Below are 27,295 nucleotides of genomic sequence, written 5' to 3'. Positions count from 1 at the left end.
GGAGTGTTCATTTCAGGAGCATCTGGAAAAGGAGGGGCTGTGCACTGGATATCCCCAGCTCTGTGATGCTCTGAGAGGAGCAGGACTGGGCTGGTGGCTTTGCTGTGCTTCAGGTACCTTTGAAGAGACTGACACCAGCAGAAACAAAGCACTTGCCTTTCTGTGAGTGCAGTCATCCCAGGAGAGCACTTCTGAAAGGTTTAGGAAGCCTTTTGATTAGAGGGGAAATTGGAAATCCTAGCTACAGATCCTAGCACATAATAGGCCAAAACCTGCTGTCACCAAAACTACCCATTTAATTTTTTTTTCCCCACAGCTCTACCAGAAAATGAGTTACACAGAAAACAAGATTAAGGGGAAGGAAGAACAGAGAGGGCTGTGAGTGTGGTCTCCCCATCACCTCCACGGATGATCCCTCCTTCAGGTAATTCCAGCTTTGTCCAAACTACCACAGAGAAACCCCCTGTGCTCACCTATTTTATCTGTGATTTCTCTTTAGAGATGACATGACTGGGGGCTAATTTTGATGCATCTCTATATCTAACAATGCTCCTGATCTTACAATTAGCACAAGGTGCCCTTTCCACCCTTTCCAGCCCTCATTCTTCCTTGAAAATCAGCAGCAGACAAGGATTTAGCCCTAATCCCAGCAGTTTAAAGTAGTCATTGTGCCACTGAAGGATGGTGCCCACAGATTTGGTGGTGGAGGGGTTAAACATGACCAACAGTCTTTTGCTACTGCCATAAAAAAAAGGAAAAAATAAGTAGAAATTGGGCCAGTCTTGAGCCAGAATTGAGTGGCTGATCCTTCTCCCAAGTACTGCCTGCAAGGATTTGCAGCAGGGGACACAGGACCCACCCCACAAGGATGTTGGGATGTCCTTGTGCAAAGGAGAGAGCAGATTCCAAACCTGGCTGTAGCATCCTGGGTCCTGACAGGCCAGGTGAGTTCCAGAGGCAGAGAAAAAAAGGCTTGAGGAGGCAAAGCTTTACAGGAGCAGCAGGGTGGGGAGATCTGGCAGGCCCACTGCAAATGTAAATTTGCTTTTCTTAGATTATTTAGGGTCTCCCCCTAAATCTTCCTTGGCCCTGCCTTGTCTAATGCTGGCCCTGCCAGAGACACTAATTTTCCCTGTCCCATCTGTTTGGATTTGCTTACTTCCTAATTTATCCAACGCCTAGCTCCATGGTGGCTAAGCATTTTAATCACAGTGATTAACACACTGAGCAAGAACAAAACAAAAATGGTTAATCAAATGCTATTAGCAGTGTTTGAATGTCTAGACGCCGTTTTACACATGAATGCTGGTTAACGATCATCTCCCCAGAACGTTCCCTGATTTATTCCTTCCCTTGCCAGCTCCACAGTTTGCCACCACCACGGCAGAGATTTTGACCCATTTGGCATCAGGAGAACACAACACTCTCCTGCAGGAAACACTCAGGCTTTTCAAGCTGCCTGAAGTGCTTCACACCACCAGCAATCTCCAGCAAGGGGAAATCCTCAGCTCCATCCCTCATGCAGTGGGATGGAGATGAAATCCACCATGCTCTGAATTCCCTGTGCCTCCAACATAAAGAGGATCCTTCCTAAATCAAGGAGGAAATGCCAAGAAATGTCATTATTAAATGCACAATGTCTTAACCAGTGTTTGTCACACTCAGGTATTATTTATGCATGAATATAAATGAGTTGGGGATTAATAAAAGCCTGGGTTTGCTCCTACAACCTTGGCTGTTGAACTTTCCACCCCAAAATTACTCCCAAGAAAGAGCCCAGTGCCCAGCTGGGAATTAGAACTCCCAAGAGTGAAAGCATGTCTGTCCACAAAAAGGCTCTGGCTCGAGGATTGCTCACAGGGATACACAAGGAAAGGAAGGGATGCCCTAATACCTGGAGAAAGCATTAATTTAGGAAGCCCAGACCTCTAAGAATGAGTTATGTGGGCAGGGAAAGTGTCTTATCTGTGTTTGTAAAGCCCTGTGTAAATTAACAGCCTTGCACAAACAGGATTTAAAACAAAAATACAAGTGCAGCAACAGGGTTTATGGCTTTAAATACATCTCCAGTGGTTTAGGCTGTGAGCACAGTGCTCAGTGGTTTATTTACGAGTCACAGCAGCTTCAAGTAAAGCAGAACTGTAGGTTTGTTGGGTTTTTTTACAGTTAATACAAATAAAAACAACTAAAAAAGTTCAGCCACTTTCAATTCCGCTGTCTTCAACTGGTCCTTCTGTCACTGAGCTTTTTCTGAGGTCCCTTTGGCCATGTAAGTTTTATTTTTCTTATAAAATAAGGCCCCACAGCTGCAGTACTGGGCTCTGGGCAGCTTCTGGGTTCAAAAGGCTCCAGTAAAAGTCGAGTGCTGGGTGAATCATAGAACCATTAGGTTGGAAAAGATCTGTAAGATCATTGATTCCAACAGTTAACCATGATAGCCATGATAACCAGTAAAGTTCAAAATGCTACAATCCCATACCAGCACACACACAGTCATCTCCCTCAGGATAACAAAGGTTTATTTGGTGGTAAACTGGAAAGAAATGGACAAGGAATTACTCTTAATTCTACCCAGATTTTTACTTCCCTTTTCCAGCCAATCATCAATCATTTTAGCTCAATCTTTCTCTTCCTTGGAAGGGTATGTTTACAGCAAAATAGCAGTTTTGGGGGGTTTATCTCTGATGAAATCCTATGAAAACACCTAACCAAAGTCTCAGTGCTGTGCAAAAGAGAAGATAGACCTCAATTAGCTCAGTCAAACCACTTCTCCAGTCACTTAAGTCCCTTAAAACAGCATTACCAGCCACAGGAAGCAATAACCCCACTGAATCTGCACATTAGTGATTTAAAAAGCCTGGCTGGTAGATCCTTACATTGACCATCCCAGCTTTCCACCAGTTCTACTCCACTGTTGACTGTTTATTTATAATTTACTATCCAGGTGTCTCTGGGACAACTTAATACACTGTGATAGTCTCTCATCTCTTCCCTGCTAATGAAGGCAATAAATAACTACAGTAAGCATTCCAATCAATATTACACTCTGCTCATATCCTGGAGAACACAAGGTCTGTGGCCTGCAATCCTGCTGGAGATGAAAAGTCTCCCTGGGATCTGCTCAGAGCAGGTGGATTAGCAGCACAGGGCTGGGGTTTGTGTGCTCCAAAGGGCTGGGAAGGCACCTGCAGCTCGTGGTCTCACGTTTCGGGTGAGATACAAGAATGGGTTTAAACTAAAAGAGAGGAGATTTAAGTTAGATGATAGGAAAAAAGTCTTCCCTATGAGGGTGGGGAGACCCTGGCACAGGGTGCCCAGAGAAGCTGTGGCTGCTCCTGGATCCCTGGGAATGTCCAAGGCCACATTGGAGCAACCTGGGATAGTGGAAGGTGTCCCTGCCCATGGCAGGGGCTGAGATGATCTTTGAGGTCCCTTCCAACCCAAACCATTCCATAGTTTTATTAAGAGACATCTAAGTTTTATGCACTGAGTAACCTCTGTGAACAATCCTAAAGATCCATTTGTGATTTGGAAAAATAAACTAATTTTATGGGAAAATACTAATAACTGCATGAAATTAAAAGGCTGCAGCTGCTTGGAATTTTCCTTCCTACAAAGCAGAATCACAGAAAACTCTCATGATCCTGAGTTCAACTGCTTTTTCTTTTCATCTCCTGCCCTTACAAACTCAGAGCTTCACACAAGACCTCACACTGCCTCTTGTTGAAGCAGTGATATTCCTCCATTCATCCACCAAGCTGCTCCAAGGCATGAGCCAAACCACATTATCCAGAGGCTGAAATCAGACATGAGCTGTTCTTTTCAAACCATCCCCTCTGAGATCAGTCATTATTGCACACCATGGTACCCTCCCAGGAAATATTTAGCCAAGCTATCTCCTTGCAATTCCCACTCTCCCTTCTCAGTGCTTGCCCCCTTCCAGGATTTTTCCTCAAATCCTGCTGTACATCTCAGAACCAGGATCACAATCTGCTGCAGAGAAATCTGCAGGGACCAATTCTCCCCAGAGCCTGCAGGGAGTTACTCCAAGTGGTAAAAGATGAGAAAAAGGAGAGAAACTACAACTAATGACTCATCTCAGAGAGCAGCTTTGCTGCTGAAGCTGTTCCTGGTGTGAAATCACCTCTGTTCATCAGCATGAGCATCCCATGTGGGAGGCAGGATTTGATCTGAAGGGGGTCCTGTTTTCCTTGGGTCTCCCTCCTCTTCACAGCTTAGCTCTCTGTGTAGAGAGCACAGGCATTTTTTAAATGCAATTTTACCTTCTAGAAAGGTGTCCCTGCCCATGGCAGGGGGCTGGAACTAGAGGAACTTTAAGGCTCCTTCCAACCCAAACCATCCCAGGATTCTATGATTCAATAAAATCCTTCTCACTAAAACACCCTTTGACTGCAGAGTAAATAACACATTCACACTAAAAATTCTGACAGCACAAGAGTATTTTCTCTATACATATTCCCAAAGTCCAATACACACAAAACATAATTACCCAATAAAAATATTGAATCCAACCATCAACACTGACACCACACTGAAGCTGGAAAACTGACTTTGGAATATTCAGTACCTTGCTTCACTAAAAAATAAAGAGTGTCCACAATTAATCTATGGAAAGGTTTTTGTTGCACAGGTATTTTCTCTCTCTGCATGGGGCAGAAACTCACCCCACTGGTTTTTCAGTTCCTCAGGATAACTTACTATTTGTAAAGCTCAAGTAATCCCTATTCCACAGAGGAATCTGTATGAAAACAACCAAACTCCCCCCAAAAAGCCCCAAATAAAACAACTGTCATTGTCCCACTCTCAATATTTGCAGGAAAGCAGTTTCAAGCCCTCAGAATTCACAAAATCATCAATCAGAATGGTTTGGGTTGAAAGGGACCTTGAAAATCCTTCAGATCCAACACCCTGCCATAAGCAGGGAACCTCCCACTAGAAGATCCCTATTTGGGAATTTTCCTGATGAAAAGCGCAAGACACCAAGCAAAGCAAAATTAAAAAAAAAATAAAAATAAAACAAAGAAAATTTTGCCAAGCTCCAAAACCCCTCAAAGGACTAAAGCATTCACTGTGGGCTATTAAACACACACCACCTCCTGCTCAGAAACTTTTAAAGCCACAAATGCCAGATGATGGCACACGAACCCGGAGGAAAATCAGGATGTACCTGCCCAGATCCAACCCCTTTTCCTGGGCCAGCTGTGCTCTTTTCTGCTCACCATCAGAAAGCAGATAATGAGCTGCACGGTGCTTTGGCCTGAGATCTCTGAAGGTACTTTCCTATACTGCCAGAAAGGCTCTTTCAAGCATTGTGAACTGTTTTCAGTAACTGATAAAGTTCAAAAAAAAAAACCAAAAAAAGCCAGTATTTTACACTTAAATCAGAACTACTTTAAAAACGCCAAACATTGCTGCTGCTCTGTGGTTCCTTCCTTTAATTCCAGCAGTTATTACACATCACAGGGAGCTGTGCACAAAAGCTGGTTATCCCTGTCACCCTGAGCTCTGAACCATTCAGGACATGCAGTTACTTCTTTAATTCACCAAAGGCACGGTGGAACAAGTGCAGGACACCCCAGGAAGGGCCCCCATCAAAGGCAGAGCAGAGCCAGGTCGGGAAGGACAGTGGAGCAGACAGCCTCATTTAGATAATCCCACTGGTTTGACCCAAAGAGATACAACTTTATCAGGTAACAGAACTCCTGTGGGGGGAAAAAAAGAGTGTGAGATCATAAACTGACAAAAGCTGACTCTGATGACTGAATCCAGAGGTTTCAGATGTGTCTGACACTTCACTGCTGTGGCTGAATGGGAAAGTGCATAGAGGAAAATAATGGTTATGCCACAGAACTGGGTAAACAGCCTCATTTAAAGCAGGAATTCCTTTTTCTAATTCTATTCCTATGATTAGGACAACTAATAGACACCCTTTAATAGGCAAATAATTTCAGTGTTATCATGAGAATCATGGGCAAAAGGATGTGGGAGCAAATTTTATGTCTGGGATGGTGAATTTTCATGGTCATTCCCTGCTCCTGTGAAGACGCTTCTCTGAAATCCAATAACACCACTTTCAGTAAAACAAACTTTGGTTTGTTATGCCTTTAAGATGCATTTCTGTTAGGAATCTTGTCTTTTATTAAAAAACCAAAGGTACCCAAGCTCCAAAAACCTAAAATTTTCTGAGGTAACCCCAGCAGATGATGCTTGAAGGGCAGGGAGAGCCAGCCTTGGACAGGTATCCCATTTCTTAGGTGATCCAAGAAAATTAATGTGGATCAAAGGAAACTGAAGCCTGAACTATCTGACAGGAGGTTGTGCACAGGTGGGGGTTGGTCTCTTCTCCCACATAACAAGTGACAGGGTGAGAGGAAATGGCCTCAAGTTGTGCCAGGGGAGGTTTAGACTAGAAATGAGGAACTATTTCTTCACCAAAAGGGTGCTCAAGCTTTGGAAGGGGCTGCCCAGGACAGTAGGAGTTACTGTCCCTGGTGCTACTTAAAAGTTATGTGGATGTGGCATTTGGGGACATGGGTCAGGGGTGGCCCTGGCAGTGCTGCAGGAACTGTTGGACTCTATGATCTTAAAGAGCTTTTCCAAGCTTAGCAATTCTCTGATCCTGTGGTTAATAAAATGTTGCAGTTCCTGGGTTTCTGCCACTCAGTTCCATAAAAGCAGTGAGCAGCCCAGCCCTGGAGACACTCAGTTTAAAAGCAACAATGACCACAGCAACTCCAGGCACTGATTGCACAGAAACCCTGGGTTTGGGGGGAAAAAAAAAGAGTCCAAATAAAACACTTCAACCAACTTCAACAATACTGAGGAAAACAACACCTTCCAAGCTGGGGAAGGGGCTGGAGCACCAGGAGGGGCTGAAGGAGCTGGGAAAGGGACTCAGCCTGGAGAAAAGGAGGCTCAGGGGGGCCCTTGTGGCTCTGCACAACTCCTGACAGGAGGGGACAGCCAGGGGGGTCAGGCTCTGCTCCCAGGGAACAGGGACAGGAGGAGAGGGAAGAGCCTCAAGTTACACCAGGGAAGGTTCAGGCTGGACATCAGGAAGAATTTCTTCCCTGAAGGGTTAACCAGGCATTGGAAGGGGCTGCCCAGGGAGGTCTGGAGTCCCCATCCCTGGAGGTGTCCAAGGAATGACTGGATGTGGCACTCAGTGACAAGGTGGGGATCAGTCACAGGTTGGAGTCTATGGTCTTGGAGGTCTTTTCCAACTTTAATGATTCTATACTTCAATAATTCTGTGAAAAGTTGAACACACTCCCACAGAAGGAAAAGGGTAAAGAGCAGAAAACAGATGAGGGGCAATGCCAAGGGAGGAGGATGGAACACACCTCATCTCAGAGCTCTTTACAGTGTCACAGAGTCCCACCTGCCTCACAGGCAAGAACACAAACTTGCCCTCAGAGTTAACACAGATTTAGTGTCCTACTGAAAGGCTTCCTCTTGGAAAAAGAACTGGAAGAGAAGTGAGTATATTTAAAGGAGTCTGATCAGTAAAAATGTCCAGTTTTATGATGGTGAAATTGTTCCTAAGAATGCAGACTCCTATTCTGAGTGCCTAACAGATGTTTTCATGGAGGATTTAGGACAGAAAAAATACAAATGCACTGATAATGGCAGCCTAATGAAGTTTAGTCCTCAGTTAATTCACACAACCAATTAATCCTATATCCAGTGGAAAGTGGCAGCAAGGCAAGGACTCTTTTGCTGACCATAAGGAGCAGTGCTAGGCAGAATATCCATTCTGAATATCATGGAATTATGGAATGGTTTGGGTTGGAAGGGAACTTAAAGATCATAAATATGTGCATTTTCATTCTTAATTAGGGCTGTGGTCTTTTATGAGCCTCACAGCAGCACACAAGGACTCAGCACCAGATCCCAACCAGGTACAATTCCCAGCCTGGCTCCTCCAGCAGTCAGGATCCTTAAACAGCTTTCTGCTCCAGTGAGACCCTTATTCCATGTGGGAATTGGCTCTAAACAATAATTTTTCAATTAGTATATCCTCACTGATCAATTCCTACTTAAAATTCCTCAGCAGAATTATTCCAAAATAAATATTCAAAATTAAAAGCATGAATTCCTCACTCTTCCCCCCAAAAATCAGTTTCAGGATGCCAAAAGCAACTCATTCAAAGTAAATGGAGGAGGTGTAAACCCAGTGCCTCAGACACCTTTGTTAGGAGTGCTGCTTCACAAATAAATCCCCTAATCCCCTGAAAAAAGGGGGAAATAATCCATTCCCAGGCAAAGAAGTTGGCAAAGCCACCAGAAATGCAACTTAACCCCTGAATTCAAACTCCCCTCTGAAGTTACGCGGCTCCCGACAATTGCAGGAAATCGGAAAAATTGTCTTTTTTTGCTCTCAGAATACACTTAAATATCAACAAAAAAAATAAAACAGGTAGAAATGATTTGCCCTCACTGATAAAAAAATTGGTCACTTCCCAGGAATGTCAAAGATCTGATTCCCAGTGAAAGGAGCAGCATGGAATTACAGGGAGATCTGTGTGTTCAAACAGAAAATTCAGTGGTTCGTTGCAAGCAGAGCTTGATCACAACCAAAAAAAATAATGAGAGCCTTTAACGAAGCTCTAATTGTGCAATAAGCCATACCAGGGAGAAAAGAAACAACAAAACCCCAAATGTTTTGATAAATGGGATTATGAAACTCCAGAGCAGTAAAACAAAGACTAAAAACGCAAATGGTAATAAAGCATCATTATAGGTGCTGTTTTGAAGCTCTGCTGAAGCACAGGTAAATGTCAGGTTACCCAGGCAGAGTTTTTACTCAAAAGCAATGTTTAATCTGATTTTTTGCTCTCCTGAATTTCTGAATGGAAGATATTCCTCTTACTGAGGGATAATTTTGATTTTCCTATGAGGATATGTGGATTTTTTCAGCCCCTTCTGAGACATGGGGTACTATGAGAAAGGACCAGCCCTACAGGGGTCATTTGTCCCATTTGTTCACTGCCTGACAAACAGATTTCAAACTGGGCTTTGCATCCCCATCGGAGGAGCCACACCAATCTTAGAGCAAGCTGAGGAAATGCTGGAGAATGTTCGAATTTAGGGATGCCAAGATTTTCCCACAATAAAACCGGGGAGATCAAACATAATTTTTTGCAAAATTATAAATGACACCTGAAGTCCTGGCTGGTTTCACCTACTGAGGGATGATTAAGCTGCAAATCTACAATTACTTCTAATCTTAAATAACTGATAGGATTTGAACTCCCAACATACAGTAGCTCAAATGTGATATTACTGGGAGCTTTTTGAAGCCAATCAATAACTATTAAAGCTGGATCCCATCAGCTACCACCAGGTATTAGCCACTTTCTCAATATTTCAAGGATTCAGTTATTCTTAGCTACAGTTAAAGTAGTAAAATGAAGTGGTCTCATACTGACACTGCGATAAATACGAGATTAAATATAGAACAAATTTATTACTCCCCGAAGTCCTACTGAGTGTCCTGATTTTTTTTTCCTTTTTTTTTTTTTTTTCTGTATCCACAACAATCTGGTTTACTTTGATGTTTTATTATCCCAGATCTAAGGCTCAGGATTGAAAAGCAAAGCTTGAGCTGGTTCAAAGAACCCAACCCCGGCCACGCCGGGGGAAGGGAACAAATTCCAAAGGGAAGGTGCGGATGGCAGAGCCGCCCTGTGACAGCCGTCATGCCCCACTTAGAGCAAGTGGCACTCACAGGCGAGTGATTTGTGACACTGAGCGGGTGTGACACGGCACAGCACCCCTGGAGTGCCTTGGGCTGCCAGAGGATCGTGCCTGCAGGAGCCGACTTTTCCTAATACCCCGCGCTTTGAAGAAAGCGGAATAATCAACCCATTTTTAAAGCACTGGTTTGAAGGGCTCCGAGGAGTTTTAAAGGAAAGCAGTTAATTACTTGGCTCGCTTTAAAAATAAATTAACCCACAAATTAGAGCCTGGGTGATGATGGGTGACCCCAGAAGTGTGCATTTTTGGCTCGCTGCATGTCCTGAGCTCCCAGGGATGATCCCAGTTTAACCCCAGAGGGTCTTCCCTGAGGAGCAAAGCACTCCAGAAAACTGTGGAAGCAACAAACCACATCCTCCTCCGCCAGCATCCAAGTGGGATGAGTCCACAGGGACACGAGTGTTTGGGTCTCAGCTAAATTCCCTGGAAGTGTTCAAGACCAGGTTGGATGGGACTTGGAGAAACCTGGGACAGTAGAAGGTGTCCCTGCCCATTGGAGGGGACTGGAACTGGATGAGCTTTAAGGTCCCTGCCAACCCAAACCACTCTGTCATTCCATGATTTATGACATGTCCAGGCATTTCTCCGCTCTCCTCACCTGGGATTCACCCCTAAGCATCAATTCCAAAGTGGCTCACTGAATATAACTCTCTCAAAGATGACAGTGACAATCTAATCCGATGAAGGGATCTGGCCTCCACTACTGGTGTGCACACAGGAGTAATAAAATAAATTTAGTCCCAAACAGGTAAATCTGATGGCCGTGTCCAAAAGCTAGAAGTGGATTTTGCTGGAGACTCTGACAGGCTGGATACACCGATACACCCTCATCAGCTTGGAAAAACAAGCCCATGGTCTCATAAGAAAATAAAAATTAACCCTAAGTAATGGGAACATTTTCCTTGTGTTGCAAGGATGTGTTGCATGCTTCTGGGTTCCTCCTTGTCTACTATGCAGGGATAGTGCTGCCTTCAAGGCTCAACCAGCACAGGATCATCCCTGGGATGATAATCATCCCTACAAGCCCTCACCTCAAGGAGCACCACCAGGACCATTCCCAGCTGGCATCCTGGAGGCAGCCACCCTCTCCCAAAAGCCAAGAAAGCTTAACATGACAGAAACAGCCACGCTGTGCCAGCCCATCTCAGGGCCAGAGGGGAAATCCTGCCACTACTGAGCTGCCAAGAGGAGATGTGGCTACTGAGGATGAGTTCCTGGCAAGAGAGATGAAAAGGGCTCTATCCTTGATCAGTGCACATGGTTGGACTTTGAAATGGAACCACAAAAGGGGAAAGGTGTCCCTGCCCATGGCAAGGGGTTGGAATGAGATGATCTTTAAGGTCCCTTCCAGCCCAAACCACTGTGAGATTCACTGAAGGGCTCTGGTATCATCACACTTGGGGCTGGAGCCTTTCCTGGCGTCAGTGGCACAATGCATTTACGTCAGCGTGTGACAAGGGGCCCGGAGTGACAAGGACTAAGGTAAGATTAAGCATTCAGGAGCCAAGCGTGTCCTTCACTAAAACAAGGGCGCCGGAGCCTTATCGCGCTGCCTTTCGGCACAGCCACGTGCCCAGGCACAGCCTCAACCTCCAGCCCTGGCTCAGATGCACATGACTTGGCAAGGCACTGCTGCAGCTTCTTTCTCCCAAGGAAATCATTCCTTGCCCAGACCAGCCGTGACAAACACTGGGAAATAAAGCCCTGAGACAAGCTCCCGCTGCATCGCCGACGTGTCGGCGCGACAGACTCTGTGTGGTGACTTCACACCCCAACGTGAGCCTCTTCCCTGCATTTGTGAGTGTTCCATGAGGGAGGAACTGATGGATTTCTGCAGCCGGTGGTGCTTGGAGAGCTGTTGGTGCACACTGTTCCAAATTATTTCCATTTCTAATTAATATTCATAAACGAGTCACAATACTGCGCCTTCCATCAGCCGTCACACGCCACCCACGCTAGATGAAAGGACAACTACATGAGATAAGCAGTTTATTGGATCAAAAGTCCCCTTTAGACGAGGAGACAGCTACTGCAACAGCCTCCAACTGATAGCATCCCATCACATGGAGGGAGTATCAGCAAATCTCCCTCTTTAAACCCAAGATTCAGCACACGGAATGCACAACGCAATTATTATGTTAATTTAGCTGCATTTCGCTGCCTGCTTGAGGCTTGAGCTGGAGGGAGGAACTTCTGGTTTGAAGAGCTGCCACTGAAAATGGGTACTTCAAAAAACTCAACTGACACCCAATTATACCATCAGCTGTCGAGTTTAATCCCCTTTTGTCCCTGTTGTCAGCACTGCTGCCTCACCTGGCTGGTTTTGGGCAAGGACTCTGCCCTTCAGCTTTTGCCTTTACCAACCATCTACATCTTGCTCCAGCAGGATCCTGAAGGAGCTTTACCTGTCCTCCTCCCCAAACTCAGTTTAGGTGGCAGAAAACAAGGATCTCACCTGCTTGCACAGAACATGGCCTGGGAATAACAGCTGTTATTGTCCACTACCCCTGCACAGACAAGAAATAAATCAGAAATACACTTGACATTCACATCAAGCCCATGCAGGATGACAGAAAACACTGAGACTGTAACATCACATTCCCCCCTCTCCACTGATGGGAAACAAGTGTTTCCCATGTTTAAACTGAAAGACAGTAGGGTTAGATGGAATATTGGGAAGAAACTCTTCCCTGTAAGAGTGGGGAGGTCCTGGCACAGGTTTCCCAGAGAATCTGTGGCTGCCCCTGCATCCCTGGAAGTGACCAAGGCCAGGCTGGACAGGGCTTGGAGCAACCTGGGATAGAGGAAGGTGTTCGTGCCCATGGAAAGGGGTTGGAACTGGAAGATTCTTAGAGCCCCTTTGAACCCAAACCATCCCAGAATTCCATGATTAAAAAGAGCAGAGGAAGGTGCATTGCCCACTGCTCTCCAGAGCTGTTCTGCTTCTCGTCCAGGAGGGACCCAAACAGTCTGCCCAAGAAAAAGCATATTTACACCCATTGCCAGAGAGGGAAAGTATAAATATTTCCAAAGCTTTATGAAGGCTGGTACTTACAGTCATGCTTTGAAAGGAAAAGAATAAAGCAAAATATTCAATTAGAAAAAATTACTATAATTGCAGGTTCTATTTTATCCCTCCATTAAAGCAATAAAGTGCCTCGAAATATTGCTAAGCTGGGATACAGAGCTTAGTGCTACTTAACATATTAATATACATCCAGGGGGGTTTATTTAATTTAGATCTGCATGAGGGTCTTCTCTCCTCCCTGGCCCCTATGGTCTCCCCCTACACTTCCAGCTGGATATCCATGCATTCTTCTCCCCCCATTCCAAGGGATGGACACGCAATGCTGAGGCTGGACATAAATTCTGACATGTGCCACACACCTCTGGAGCCAGAGGACATCAAGCACATCCATGCACAGCTCCACACACACAGATTCCCAACTTAAACCATGTTTGCCTGCCCCTCAAAGCTCTGATGTCTGAGTATTTGATTTTCTGTTGGATGAAAATGTCCAATTCCTGCTCTCTGAACATCAAACAAAATCCTCTTGGAAATGTAAAATCATCCCATTTTGCTCTAATAGCACATAAATCCCATGGGAAGGGATTTGCTGTTGAAAGTCACTGAGCAAGGAATTGCTGAGGCTGAAGAAGGGGCTCTTCCTCCCAGCCTTGGCTCTCTCCATGCTTTCTCCACACTACGGTGCCACGAGCTGCAGTTTTCCGGATATAACCTCGCTCTTCCCTGCTACAGAAGATAAGTGAATCTTATTTTAGGGAGCCCTTCATCCTTTTAATTAAACAAATGTATATCACTTCTCCGTATCTCATAGCCTCCATTATCTTTTGTGAACTCCTACAATTCTGTTGTAAAGATATATTGAAAAGCGCTAATTGAGATAATCTCTGGAATTCAAGAGTTGCTGTATTTTTAGCCATGTTTTAAAACTATTTTCCCTTTGTTTCTGGAATGCCTCCCATCCTTCCTCCCATGCCAGACTGTTTACATTATTTAAATGCCTTCTGCTTATACCACTCTTTACAATTTTTACTTCAACAACATCGGCCTCCGTTGCTCTTTTTTCCCTCGCTTAGACATAACTGGGATGAATTCCAATCCCAAACTCAAAAGCACTCCTGGTGCTTCACTGCTGTCTTCTGTGTTTGGTAGATCAGGCAATGTATTTCTGCCATCCTGTCATCCAGGGCTGCCTGTGTGGGGGATCCAAGCATGAGGAGTTAAACTCATCTTTTTTTTACAGGAGAAAATGGGAGAATGGTGATTTTCCCAGAGACTGGAACTTTTTAAACTCATAGGGATATGTGACATGTCCCTGCTTTAAGAGATGATCCTGAGCCACTCCACTGATAAGATGGGGGACCTCATCTCTCCTGGACTTTTTTTTGGAGAGTTGTGATGTCTAGTGTCCATCACAGAAGCAAAATATGATCCTGCTCCCTGCCCCTACAGAAAACCCCACAGAACCCCATGAGCTGAGGGAGGTTCTGGCAGCTGGACATGATCCTCCCTCACTCAGGTTTGGGTTTTTCCCACAGGTTTAATTAGCAAAGTGATAAAGGCAGCTCCAGCTGCCAGAGGCTTTTGCATCACGGCTCCTGAGGAGTTTTTAATAAGAGTTCTGCCAAAATGGTGAGGGTTTTATGGGAAACTTCTCCCACATCTAGCAGACTTGTGAAGTAGAAAAGCTGATGTAGCTCAGCAGCTGACAGGAATTTTCCAGCAAGAGCTGAGACCTCTGCAGTGTCCATTTTTGTGTCTGTTCACAACAGGCTTGGTTTTCCTAGTGCCCATTCAATGACCATCTACAGGGCACTGAGAGATTCCTGTCTCAGTCCTATTTCCCACGGGGTTTTGGGACAGGGAGAAGATGCCTATTCCCTCAGCCCATCCTGTACAAAGGGGGGTACTTAAACAGGGTGTATAAAAAAGAAGAGTGGCTTTTACATAGACAGATAGTGATTGGACAACTGGGAATGGTTTTAAACCAAAAGAGGAGAGATTTAGGTCAGATATGTGGAAGGAATTCTTTCCTGTGAGGATGGGGAGACCCTGGCCCAGACTGCCCAGAGAAGCTGTGGCTGCCCCTGGATCCCTGGAAGTGTTTAAGGTTAGGTTGGACAGGGCTTTGAGCAACCTGGGATGGTGGAAGGTGTCCCTGTCCATGGCAGGAGGTGGAACAGGATGGGTCTTTAAGGTCCCTTCCAACCCAAACCATTCTGTGACATGATTCTATTCCGTGATAATACAGGGATATTTCTTTGGGATGCCAAAATCCTGCTGCAGGTAAACCAAATCAGAATGGAGCAGAGGAAGAAGAGGTCATGATAAAAGCTCTGGGCTTGAACACAGAAGGTTTCAACAAAGCTGCCAATTCTGCAAAAATCTTCTGTGCAGCTGAAGTCACCTAAGGACAGACTGTGAATATTTCAGAGGTGAACCTGAGCTCTCACAGATTTCCAAAAAAAGGAGACGTGAGGAGCAGCACAGTCTTCAGGTCCCATTATAGTTTTGGGGACACATTTGAGATGGCCTTTTGCTCTACTTCTTTGTCTCTTGGCCAAGATTTGAATTTCTTCCTGGTTCAAGATATGGAAGTAAGGAATAAACCACCCATTTATACTGAAATAATGAAAGTCCATCAGTGAAATTTGTTCAGGGATGGACAAACAGTAACTCCTGAGACTCCTCCTCAGCACTGTGAATGTGGTTCCTCTGCTACAGCATTTCCATATAACCAAACACAGGATGAAACTGGAATACAGGGTGGTTGGAAATGTAAATCCCAAATGGAGAGAGTGATAAAAAATACAAACATAAAAATCCATCCATAGAGAGATGCAGTGGGCTGCCCCTGGGACACAGCTAAATGCTCAGTCCCGCAATCCAGAAGGTTTTGGGAGCATCTTTGATGCTGAAGCCTAAAGGATATGGGATGTGCCTGCAAAGATCAAGCACTTCACAGGGTTAAAAATACAGGTATTCCTCCCTCCATCAGACTGTGGCTAGGTTGGAGGATTTTCTAAAAGATCCTCCTCCCCTGGAAAGCTCTTTGCCCATTTTCTTGGGATCCTGTTTGGAAAAGCATCTTGGTGCCCTAAAGCATTATGATAGGCTTGGCCATCATTCTGAATCCCAGCACATCAGAAGAAGGTGGGTCAATGAAGTGACAATATTTGGCACATGTTCTTTGCTTATGCCTTTAATTACAATTTAATTTTCTCTCTAGCAAAGCTTTGCTCTGACTCACAATTCCTCCTGCTTAAAAGCTTCCAGGTGTTAAAACACTGCCTTGTACTACTGCTGATTTTCACTACAGTCAGGTGCTAAAAATCAAGTCAGGATTCAAGGGAAATAAAATGAGTAGAGAGTGGAGTTGAGTGAGGGATCCAGACTTTTCCACAGGCTCACCTTCATTCCCCAAGGAAAATCACAAATTTGATGTCCCATTTCTGCTCCTTGCAGTCTCAAGGCAGAGCAAGCAGCTCTCCTCCAAAGAGATGCTTTATCACCATCAGTTCTTCCTCCATCCTTTTCATTAAAAGAAATGCTCCCTGAATAACCTACATTTGTTCAGAGAGAAGAACCACTGCAAGGAATAAAGCTGGCTCAGTGCAGCTGAAAGCAAAATGGAAGTGTCTGGAAAGGTGGAAAATACAGAGCCTGGAATTTTAACACATAAAAAATGGTGAGCCATCTTTCCCTCCTTCCCTTGGCACCCTGCCTCCCCTCCACCAGGAAAGGCACTGTCAGGCTGCCACTGGCATTAGAGATAAAGCCATAGGGAGAGTGGGAAAAAAACAAACAGCTGTTTTTCCTGGAGTTCAGCTTGAACAGCTGAAAAGGGATGTTGTGGTCAAGGACCACATGGGTGGGAGCATTTAGGAAAGCAGCCTGCAACACAACTTCAAAGCAGTTGGGTTCCCTTCCAGTTTTTGGACTCCTGGAGATGCTGTCCCCAAAATACCTTGCAACGGTGTCTACATCTTGAAAGCCACGGAAATTTTATGCTGGTTCCAGTAAGAACTAAGTCAGGTCACCCAAGCAGTTCTGCTCCCCTTTTCTCCTCCCCAGAACCCAGCGGTGATGAGCTGCTGTCACTGCCCAGCCACAGGGTACCATGTAGCTCTTCCTCAACAGCATCCAAGAGCAAACCAAACTCCAGCTTCTCCTCCAAATCCCACTCCCCACCTGCCCAAGCCATGCTGTCTCTGCAGAAACACCGGGTTGCATGGGAAGGGGAGTTGCCAGCAGCTCAGGGCAGGATATTATTTCTCCCAAGGAAAGGTTTGGAGAAATCTCTGCCCTCCCAAGGCTGGCCCAGCAGATCCGCTCCAACATCTGTGGTTGGACCCCCTCTAGTGGGAACCACTCAACAAGACACGGTGCATCACCACCACCAGCCACCCATGGAGACCCCTCTCAAGGGATAAAGCCCTTTTTCCATCGTTATTATGATTATTATTATTATTTCCACTCTCTCACAACCTATATGCTCTGTAGATGTTGTTGGACCTCTACACCCACAGCCCAGCAATTCCTTATGGAGATCCTGCAGAAATTGGGGGTGGAATGGGTAAGTTTTTTGAAAGGGAGAACAACCTCACTGGAAAAAAATATAAAAAGTTATACCCCAGACCTGATTTTGTAGGGAGAACATATTTATCATCTATCCCAGAATGTCTTCCCTCTGCCAACTTGTCAAAAACTGACAAAACTCCATACTATAAAAGCAAGCTGTTAAAACTTGGCTAAAAGGAAAAACTCAGCTGCCAGACGAGCTAACCAGAAAAAGCTGAAAGAAATATTCCAACATGCCAAGGAAGGCAGCAAATTTACAGAAAGTCTCTACAGAGCTGAACATCCCAAACCAAGACAAGAAGGCAGCATTAGGTCAGCAGCTTCTGGTTCATCTGCTGTTTGACAAGCAGATGGCTTCCACTTTGAGGGATTCAGGCAGAGAACTTCAGAGTTGTAGCTGCCTGTATTTCTAAACTATCCAAAATAATGTGTCTCCAACTCACAAAGCTCATCCCAGACAAAGTATTTTAGGAGAGCCTGAATCCACTCAAACACAAAGTCATTAAATGCCATATATTCCATTTAAACCCATTGATTCATCCTTCCACCTCCAAAGATGAACAGCTCACAGATTTGGTCTTTCCACTAATAAAAAAGATGCCAACTCTCTGCCTAAATGTTATGAATTTCTCACCATGTACGTACACAAGACAATTTTTAATGTCACAACAATGACAAGGTTTGTTGTGGTTTGCTGGGGTTTCTTGTACAGAATGTTTTTCTCCTAGATCTGTATTCAAATCTGTTTTAATTACAAACCCCATAAACAGAGCACATTCATGTCCCAAAACTCACCATCACTGATAGTTTAACACACACACAGAGATTTCCAGCTGGTCAGCATTCATTTTAGCTCAGCTCCACATCCCGTTAATCCAATGGAATCCAATAATGTTTGCTTTAACAGCATGGCACAACGCAAGGGATCTGACTTTCCACTCTAAACCCCCTATTCCAGGGCAGCATCCATGACCCAGTAACCCACTTCCAGCAGAGGTTAAGGAAAGGTACATCAGACAGGGAAGTTCACTCCTGTCATTCATACAACCTGTGCAACTACTCAAGACTTCTCCTGAATTTATATGGCTGAACAGCTCCAGCAAAAGCAACAGCCTTGTCTTCACCCTGTTTCCAGCAAAACCACAGCATCCCTCCTCAAGGAACAGCCCTTGGCAGCTTGCACTGCAGCACCTCTATAATGAGCATAATGTGCCCCAACTGGCATCCTTCACTTTTTGGACAGTCTGGATGAATTGTTCAAATCCTCAAGACAATCTAAGATTTGAGAGGAAAGGTGAATATTGTAGGTTTATGAAGGTAAAAAGCCCAGGAGCTAAGCTTTATTGGTGGGAATGGCATTGGAGATCAGACTACTGGCATCCATTTGAGATCAAACTACTTCCAGCAAGAATTCAAAATAAATGTATCTATATACACACACATATGTTTTTACTATTTTTCCAACAACCACTACAGACAGACAGTATTAACACATCCTTCAGATCCCAGCTGAACTAAAAAAAACCACAAAAACTCCAGGAATATCACTAAGTGCCCCCTCAGCACTCACACTGCCCCCTCAACCCTCCTGCCTGGTCACGATCCACCCTCTGAATACAACACAAACAGACAAAGCCCTCATCCAGACTGCTCCAAAACAAGCTCCTTCTCCCACAACCCTGACAAAACGAAGAGACAGCCTTGCTAAAATAAGATCCCGATGTATATTTATATTTCTGCCATAAAATGCTATTTATTCACCATCTTATTGGCGAGTCTTCCCAGTATTTACGAGAAGAAGCCGCCACAGGAATTGTGTCATCCCTCAAAATCCAAACGCACATTTACCTAACGTATTCAGGATGAGAATTCCTGCACTACTCCAACCTGCCCCCCTCCAATTCTCCACGGTTTGGCTCCCAGCTGCTGAGCAACACCCACGACATCCCCTACGTAAGGTACGATCCCAATTACGCTCCGTGCAGCGGCAGCGCGGATCCGTGATCCCACGGGAGAGCAGGCTCGGAGCATTACGCACTGAACTTACGCTGTCCCAGCTTTTCCTCCTCCATCCCCACGCCTAAACTTCATCCCCAGCAGGCAGCAATTGTGCTGCAGGCAAAGGCGGCCAAACCAGTGCGATCCAGTATTAGTCCCATCACCGCATCCGAGATTAATTTTAATGGCGTTGGCAATAGCTGTAGTGGGAATGCAAAAAGACACCCTCGTGGAGGCTGCTCCACAGATCCCAGGAAGTTAATTCTGGCTCTGGTCAGATACTGGGAGTCGGCTCCACGCTGTCCAGCGTGCCTTAAAGAGCGGGAGCTGGGTGCTGGTGGGATTAGAAATCAACAGGAGAGAAAGATCCCTGATTTCACCTAACATGATCCGGGCTGCAGCATTCCTTATCAGTCCCCTTTGGCATTCCCAGCCCTGCACAATCTCAGAAGCAAATGTTTTTCCTCTGCATTAGCATAGCAGGGAAAAGTCTGGGCAACTTGAGCTTTGTTTCTTCCTATTACCCAAAAATCAGCCCCCTATATGAATCCCCTCTGTCCCTGCTGGCATCCCTTCGGCATCCCCCTCCCCACATGCTCACTCGAGCGTGCCACGGCATGGGGTGTTTGTGCACAGCTAAAACACAATCATTTCTTCTGCCTGACTCCAAGAAAGGAAAAATCCAACTTGCCAGAGGAGCATCTGCATTGAGAACTGCTTTTGCTGATGGGATCAGCACTTGGGAGTACCAGGGGAAGCAGCAGAAAGGGTCGTGGACCAATTCATCATCCTCGCACGCACCACCCGCAGACATCCCCCTCCTGCCACCCCCCAGCCCAAATCCCGGCCGTAAAAAACCCATAAAAATAGAATAAACCCCCAAGCAGAAGTTGAGAACAAATGTGCTTTGAATGCTGCACAAATGACATTGAAGATGCAGAAGAAATATGTATTTGCTGTTGCACTGCATGATTGCATGGGCTTATTTCCTACGTACACATCTCACGTACCCTTCCCACGCAGATCCCCTCCCCTCCACCCCCGCGGCTTCTTCAAAAAAAAAATTGGGAAAATAAAAATCTTTGATCCCTAAGGATTATTTGAAAAGCTACAAACGCTGAGGGACCCCCATCTAGAGCCTTTTCCCTACAACCTGACCCATCCATGGTGTGGAGGGGGTGCAGCCACCACCCTGTGACACAACGCAGAGTTGTCCCTCTACCCCCACCCCAAATCTCACACCCCTTCCACGTTACCAACCCGCGCCCCAGCTCAGAGGATGCTGGGCCACGCCGGGTTTTTACAGCTGTCCTTACACCACCTCTTTCGGTAAGCCCGACATCTCTGTGGCAGTGTTTGCATCCACAGGCTTTCATCCTGGAGAATCCCTCCCTGCCTCCTCCCACCTCTCTTTTTGGGGAGGATAACGTAATTTCCAGCTCGCACTGGAGGATGTTTTTTTATTCCTGCCGAGCCCGAGGTCACTTTCCAGACTCGTCCTCTGGCCAGTGTCTCCTCCACCCCAGGACCTCTCCCTCCGGCAGGGTAGAGTCCCTTATCCCTGACCTTCAGGCTGGCACCGGCAGCCCCACCGCCGCCGTCCCCACCGAGGAGGCTTCTCCTTTCTCCACAGCCACAGCCGAGGCATCACGCTGCGTTTTTCCACTCCCACCACCCGCTCCTTCGGTTCAAGGGGAGTCAGCGAGCCAGCAGCTCCACGGGCTGGGGAGAGGCTCTCGGGCATGGATGAGACCCTCACCCCTCTCATCCCCACGGGATCTGTGCCAGGAGGACATCAACCCTCTGGAACCAGCACTTCCCAGTGCTTGGCAGCCACGGGTCCATCCCCCCGCAGACCCTCTCTGGAGCAGCCCCTGTGTTCCATGGGGGCTTTTCCGGGCTGCCCCCTGGCTCCAGGAGGGGGGTGATGGGGTGAGTCCCCTCCGGGGACACAGGACCTCCCTCTGCAGTGCTGCCACTGCCAGGGTCACCCCAGCCCTGGGCCTGTCCTGGAGGGAAGAGTAGCTCCATGACCCCCCTCCCAGTCCTGCCCCATGCCTGTGGAGCACCATCTCATTCCCACGGAGCCAGAATCCCTTCCATCCCACACCATGGGGGGCACAGAACTGTGTCCCCTCCAAGCTGTGAGGTGACAGCAGCCCTATTTCCCTCTCCTCAGCCCCACATGCTGCATCTGTGCTCCCTTTGGGGGTCTTCTCAGTGAAGAAGGAGTCACCCCAAATATCCACGTGGGGAGCACCATCTCATGTCCTGCTTCCACCAACCAACACCACTCTTCCCACCTCAGCCCCACAGACATATTTTGGGGGAACTTCTCTTCCCCTCAAATGTCCCCTCAGCACAAGGGGGCCCTTGACACCTTCTCCACCATGGGGAGCACTGGCAAGGGTCCACCTCAGACAATGAGGTGACAATGACCCCCATGTCCCCCAGGCTCATTTTGTGGAAATCACTCCTCCCTTTGGAGTCTTTGGGTCTCTCCTCACTCAAAGTTGGAGTAACCCCCAAACCTCCCCTCCTTCTCCACGTGGGGAGCACTGCACTGACCACCACCACCTCAGACCACGAGGTGACACTGAGCTATGTCCATCTCACACCACAATTCAACAACAACCCCCATCTGCCCTACCTCAGCTGGGGACAGTGACCCATGTCCACCTCAAATCATGATGTGACACTGACTCCCATCGGTCCCACCTCAGCCAGGGGACAGCGATCCACCTCAAGCCATGAGATGACACTGCCCCACGTCTGCCTCCAACCATGAGGTAACAGCAATGGCCATCTGGTCCACCTCAGCTAGGGGACAGCCACCTCAGCCTATCGAGGTGACACTGACACCCATCTGCCCCACCTTGTCTAGGGGACACTGACCCACATCAAACCATGAGATGACACTAACCCACACCAAACCATGAGATGACACTGATCCACCCCAAACCAGGAGGTGACACTGACCCACGTCCACCTTGGACCAAGAGCTGAGAGCTCCCCACCTCATCCAGGGGACAGTGACCCATTTTAAACCAGAGGGTGACACTGACCCATGCCCATCTTGGACCACGAACTGACAGTCACCCACATCCACCTCAAACCAGGTGCCGACAACCACCTACAGCAGCCCCTCCTCGGCCAGCGCACACTGACCCACGTCCACCTTGGACCACGAGGTGACACTGTCCCCGTCCATCTCAAACCAGGAGGTGACACTGTCCCCGTCCGTCTCAAACCAGGAGGTGACAGTGCCCCACATCCCCCCCGGAGCAGAGGCTGACGCTGCCCCACGTCCCCCTCGCACCGGGCGCTCGCAGTCCTCGCTCCCGCCCCTCCGCCGCCGCCGTCCCCGACCCAGCGCGCCGCCCGCCCCGCCGGGGGCACGGCGGAGTCCCCGGCCGCCCCTTACCTCCAGACCTGCCCCATCTGCAGCAGGTGGATGACGGACTGCCAGACCCAGACGGAGATCCTGCAGAGGCGCTGCGCCCCGGGGGTGGCGGTGCCGCCGGCTCCTCCTACCCCGCCGGCGGGTCCCCCACGCCGGCCCGCGGTCCCCCCCATCATGGGCGGCCCGCGGCTGCTGAGCCCCTGCACGGCGCCCAGCCCGCCGCCCGTGTAGTCCTGCACGAACCAGCGGAAGCTCAGGATCTGCACCAGCACCGAGGGCAGCAGCACGAAGGCCAGGGTGAGGCCGCACCACAAGTAGTCCCGCCGGCCGTAGTGGTGCAGCGCCAGCCACAGGTCCGTGCCCACATCCCCCAGCAGCACCAGCAGCGCCAGCACGATCCACAGGCAGTCCAGCCACGGCCGCTCGGCCGCCTCGCCGCCCTCCGGCGGCCCTTCGGCGGCGGCGGCGGGGGGGCGCGGGGCCAGCGGCTCGGCGGCGGCGGTGGCGGCGGCCCGCCCGAAGAGGTTCCGCAGGCAGGCGCTCCGGCAGCCCCAGTAGCAAGACGACGTGTTGCAGCAGTGGCAGATGTGCAAGGAGCTGCTTGCGCCCGGCTCCTCCGCCACCTCGGCCGCCGCTGCCCCGACGCCGCCGCCCGTGGCCGCCGCCGCCTCGTCCAGGTTGTGCAGCTGGGCGAAGCCGCTGCCGCCGCCGCCGCCGCCGCCGCCGCCGCCATCCGACTTGGCCGCCATCTTGCTGCCGCCGCCGCCGCGTCCCCGGCCCGTTCGCCGGGCGCTCGCTCGCTCTGCCCCCCCCGTGCCCGCTCCCCCCGCCCGCCGCTTCCGGGGGCGGCGCTTCCGCGGCGCGCGGGACGGGCCGGGGCCGCCTGGCGGCGACAGCGACCGGCGGCGGGGCCGGCGCGGACGGGAGGGAGCGGCGCCCTCCACACGCCGTGCCCGGGTACGGACAGCGCCCGCCGCAGCGGGATGCTCCGTGCCCCGTCCCACCTGGCCCCGGGAACCCACGGGGATGAGGCCTGGAGAAAGGGAGGATGAGCGGGGAGCTCAACTTGCTCGTGAGCGGGAGAGGAGGAGCAGGCGCCGGGCTCTGCTCGGTGCTGACCCGGACAGGAGCCGAGGGAATAGGCTGGGGTTGTGTCAGGGGAGGGTTAGGTTGGATACTGGGGAAAGGTTCTGATCCCAGAGGGTGACTGGGCGCTGGAACAGCTCCTCAGGGGATGGTGACACCACCAAACCTGATAGAGCTCGAGGAGCACTTGGACAGCGCTCTCAGGGACAGGGTGGGATTGTTGGGGATGCTCCTGTGTGGGGCCAGGAGTTGGACTGGATGATCCTTGTGGGTTCCTTCCAGCTCAGTTTATTCTGTGATTCTCTGGACAACCTCTGCCCTCACAGGTCTCAACACCCTCACGGGGAAGAATTTCTTCCTAAAATCCCTTCTAACCTTGCCCTTTTTCAGCTTAAAACCATCCCCTCTTGTCCTGTCACTCCATGCCCTTGTCCAATGTCCCTCTCCATCTTTCTTGGAGCTCCCTTACAGAGTTAGGTTGGAAAAGACCTCTGGAATAACCAAGTCAAGCTGTTAACCCATGGACATGATCACACATAAATTGTATCCCCAAGTTCTACATCTACACATTTTGGAAACCTCCACAGATGGGCATTCTGTTGCCTGACCACTCTGTCCATGAAGAATTTTTTTTCCAAATATCCAATCTAAACCTCCCCTGATACAACTTGAGATCATTTCATAGAATCACAGAATCACAAAATCATTTAGTTTGGAAAACATATCTGAAATCAAGTCCAACCTATGACCAAACACCACCTTATCAACCACAGCAGAGAACTGAGTGCCATGTCCAGTCATTCCTTGAACAGCTCCAGGACGGTGACTCTACAACCTCAATGGGCAGCCTGTTCCAATGTCTAATCACCCTTTTTGTGAAGAAATTCCTCCTAATGTCCATCCTGAACCTCCTCTCCAGCCATGTAAGACCTAGGCTCTAAGATCTCCCCAGGGCTGTCTTCTCCAGGCTGAACAACCTCAGTCCTCACAGGCTTTTCTCATAGGTGTTCCATCTCTTTAGTCATCTTGAAATCACAACATCTACACTGAATCATAGAATATTCTGATTTGGAAGGGACACACAAGTCCAACCCCTGACCTTGCACAGGACACCCCAGCTATCCCATCCTGTGCCTGAGAGCATTGTCCAAACACTCCTGGAGCTCTGAGGGCCATGCCCATTCCCTGGGGAGCTGTTCAGTGCCCTGTCACCCTCTGGGGAAGAACTTTTCCCTGATATCCAACCTAAATCTTCCTGACACAGCTCCAGCCGTTCCCTGGGTCCTGCCTCTGTCACTGGGAGCAGAGATTGGAGCTGCCTGGAGGAGCTGCGGCCCCCAGCGAGGTCTGACCTCCATCTCCTCCAGCTGAACAAACCCAGTGACATCATTTGCTCCTCAGATGGCCCCTGAGACCCTTCACCCTCTTCCTGGCTCTCCTCTGAACACTTAAAAATTCCATTGTGCTTCTTCCCCCAAGGCCCAAGTGCTGACACCACCACTCCCCAGACCAGCCTTGGCTGGACCCCCTTGTGCTGACCCCATCCTGCTCCAAAATCATCTCCCCAGTCTGGTGTCAGTTGTCCTGTCCCTGCTCAACCTCAAATCCCAGGATCACCACTCAATTCATCCTCAGCCAGGCTGCTTTCCACCTTCCCACCTCCAGCAGCTCCCAGGTCCCTGGCAGAGCTGGGACCTCCTCTGGGTTTCCTTTTTGCCTTTTCCCTTCCCATGGTTGTGCTGGGGAAGGGGGGCTCCTGTCCCACCCCATCCCACAGGTCCCTCTCCTGTACTCAGAGAGTGGTGGAGCTGTGGCTCCCCCATCCCTGGAAATGTTCAAAGCCAGGTTTGATGGGACTTGGAACAACCTGGGATAGTGCAAGGTGCCCCTGCCCATGGCAGTAGTGGCACTGGATGAGTTTTAAGGTCTCTTCCGATCCAAACCTTTCTGGGATTCATTCTGTGTTGATAACAGCTCTCTCCAAGCACACCTTGGCACCCTGACCTGACACCACCTTGTTGCCTTCTCAAATCCCCCACCTTGGTGTCTTCCTGTCCTTCTAACACAGGGATTCTCCATCCCCTTGTCTGCTCTTTGTCATTCCCTTACCCACTTTGGGGGGACACTGCTTTTCTCACCCTGTAGAGTCAGACAGACTCTCCAGGGGCTCAGCTCTGTGCTGGAGAAACCTCTGGCAGGCTGAGGAAGCAGCTCCTGGCTCTGTTTTTGGGATCTGCCTGGAGCTGAGCTGCACCCCAGGCAGCTGTTTTACCAAAGGACCCACTGTCACTCTGGGAAAGCCAAACTCCAGCTCCTTTCCCCCAGCTCCATGTCACACATCTGTTCTTTCATCATATCCATCTTTTCTGAGCTGTCTTGTGCTGTCCTCTGTAGGTTACAATCTCTCCTCTTTTCCATGTGTTTTTTTTTTCCCCTCATCATTCAATAAGAAGACTCCTTCCAGATGCTCCTTCTCCAGTGGCTGCTTCTGCCTCTTTCTGTGGGAGTTTGAATTCTACCCTTTCTCCCTTTTTTTTTTTCATTTAAATTGTGTCAAAATATCAGGGCTGAGAATGTCAGGACTCCAGAACTGGCTGAAAAAGTTGCTGCTTTGCAGAGTCTAAATTGCAACATGGAGAAAAAAAGAAACAGCTCCAAGAAGGGAGAAAAAATGTGATAAAGTGCAGATAAAATGCTTTTTCAGGGAGGAGAAATTAATTTAATCTTAAAGAAAAAGTGGGAGGACTTTCATGGATTAAACAGGCTATCTGGGAAGGGTGTTTTTGGTGTTTCTGGGTGATGTCAAAAGAGCTGAAAAGTTTTGTGAAATCTGAAAAAAATGCTGCTGGTTTTGAAATGGTTGGATCCTCCTGTAGCAGAGAAACAGAAGAAAGGGAGCAGAAAGCAAAGCTTTGGGCATGATCCACAGGGATGCACCTGATGCACACCTGGATGTGGACAAATTTCACTTGGAGTGAAACTCTGGCACAAAGTTCCCCAAAGGGAGAAAACTGCTATTATGTACAATATTATTTAGTGGGATCAGACAAAACAGGATCCCACAGATCCCCATCATAATGCATTCAAATGTTGAAGATATTCTCTTATTTTCTGCAACTTCAGTTATTACAAGAATATGGAAATAAATAAGAGCAAAACCAGCCCTCGACCAAATTACTTCATGTGCATAAGACAAGTATAAATATAAATATATATATATAACTTCAACTCCCTCTCCTGATAGATACTTTCAAACCTAAATATGGCTGTTAATTCTCACAGCAGTAAGAAATAAGGACTCTGGGACCCATATTTTTGGGTGAGAAGCACCCAGATTAAGCTTCGACTTCTGATTTGCTGTATAAGGAGATATAAATGGAAGCATCCCTCATTCCTTCAAACTTTTCTGTGTGGCAGATTTG

General features: G+C 48.1%; 1 protein-coding gene across 1 annotated transcript in view; it reads right to left on the bottom strand.

The window, feature by feature from the left end:
* XKR6 (XK related 6) overlaps positions 1 to 23,568 on the bottom strand; it is a 177,082-nt gene extending 153,514 nt beyond the window's left edge. Inside the window, exon 1 of the mRNA XM_071447728.1 lies at positions 22,809 to 23,568. Within this exon, the coding sequence (XP_071303829.1) occupies positions 22,809 to 23,536 (728 nt within the window). The 5' untranslated portion in view covers positions 23,537 to 23,568. The remainder of the gene's footprint in view (positions 1 to 22,808) is intronic.
* Between the last annotated feature and the right edge of the window lie 3,727 nt (positions 23,569 to 27,295).

The sequence above is a fragment of the Agelaius tricolor genome, unplaced genomic scaffold, assembly GCF_023055355.1.
Source record: "Agelaius tricolor isolate 1412-34295 unplaced genomic scaffold, bAgeTri1.0.p SCAF_1, whole genome shotgun sequence".
In the NCBI taxonomy this organism is placed as follows: domain Eukaryota; kingdom Metazoa; phylum Chordata; class Aves; order Passeriformes; family Icteridae; genus Agelaius; species Agelaius tricolor.
The sequence above is the reverse complement of the archived record's forward strand: the minus strand, read 5'-3'. Positions and strand labels throughout refer to the sequence as shown.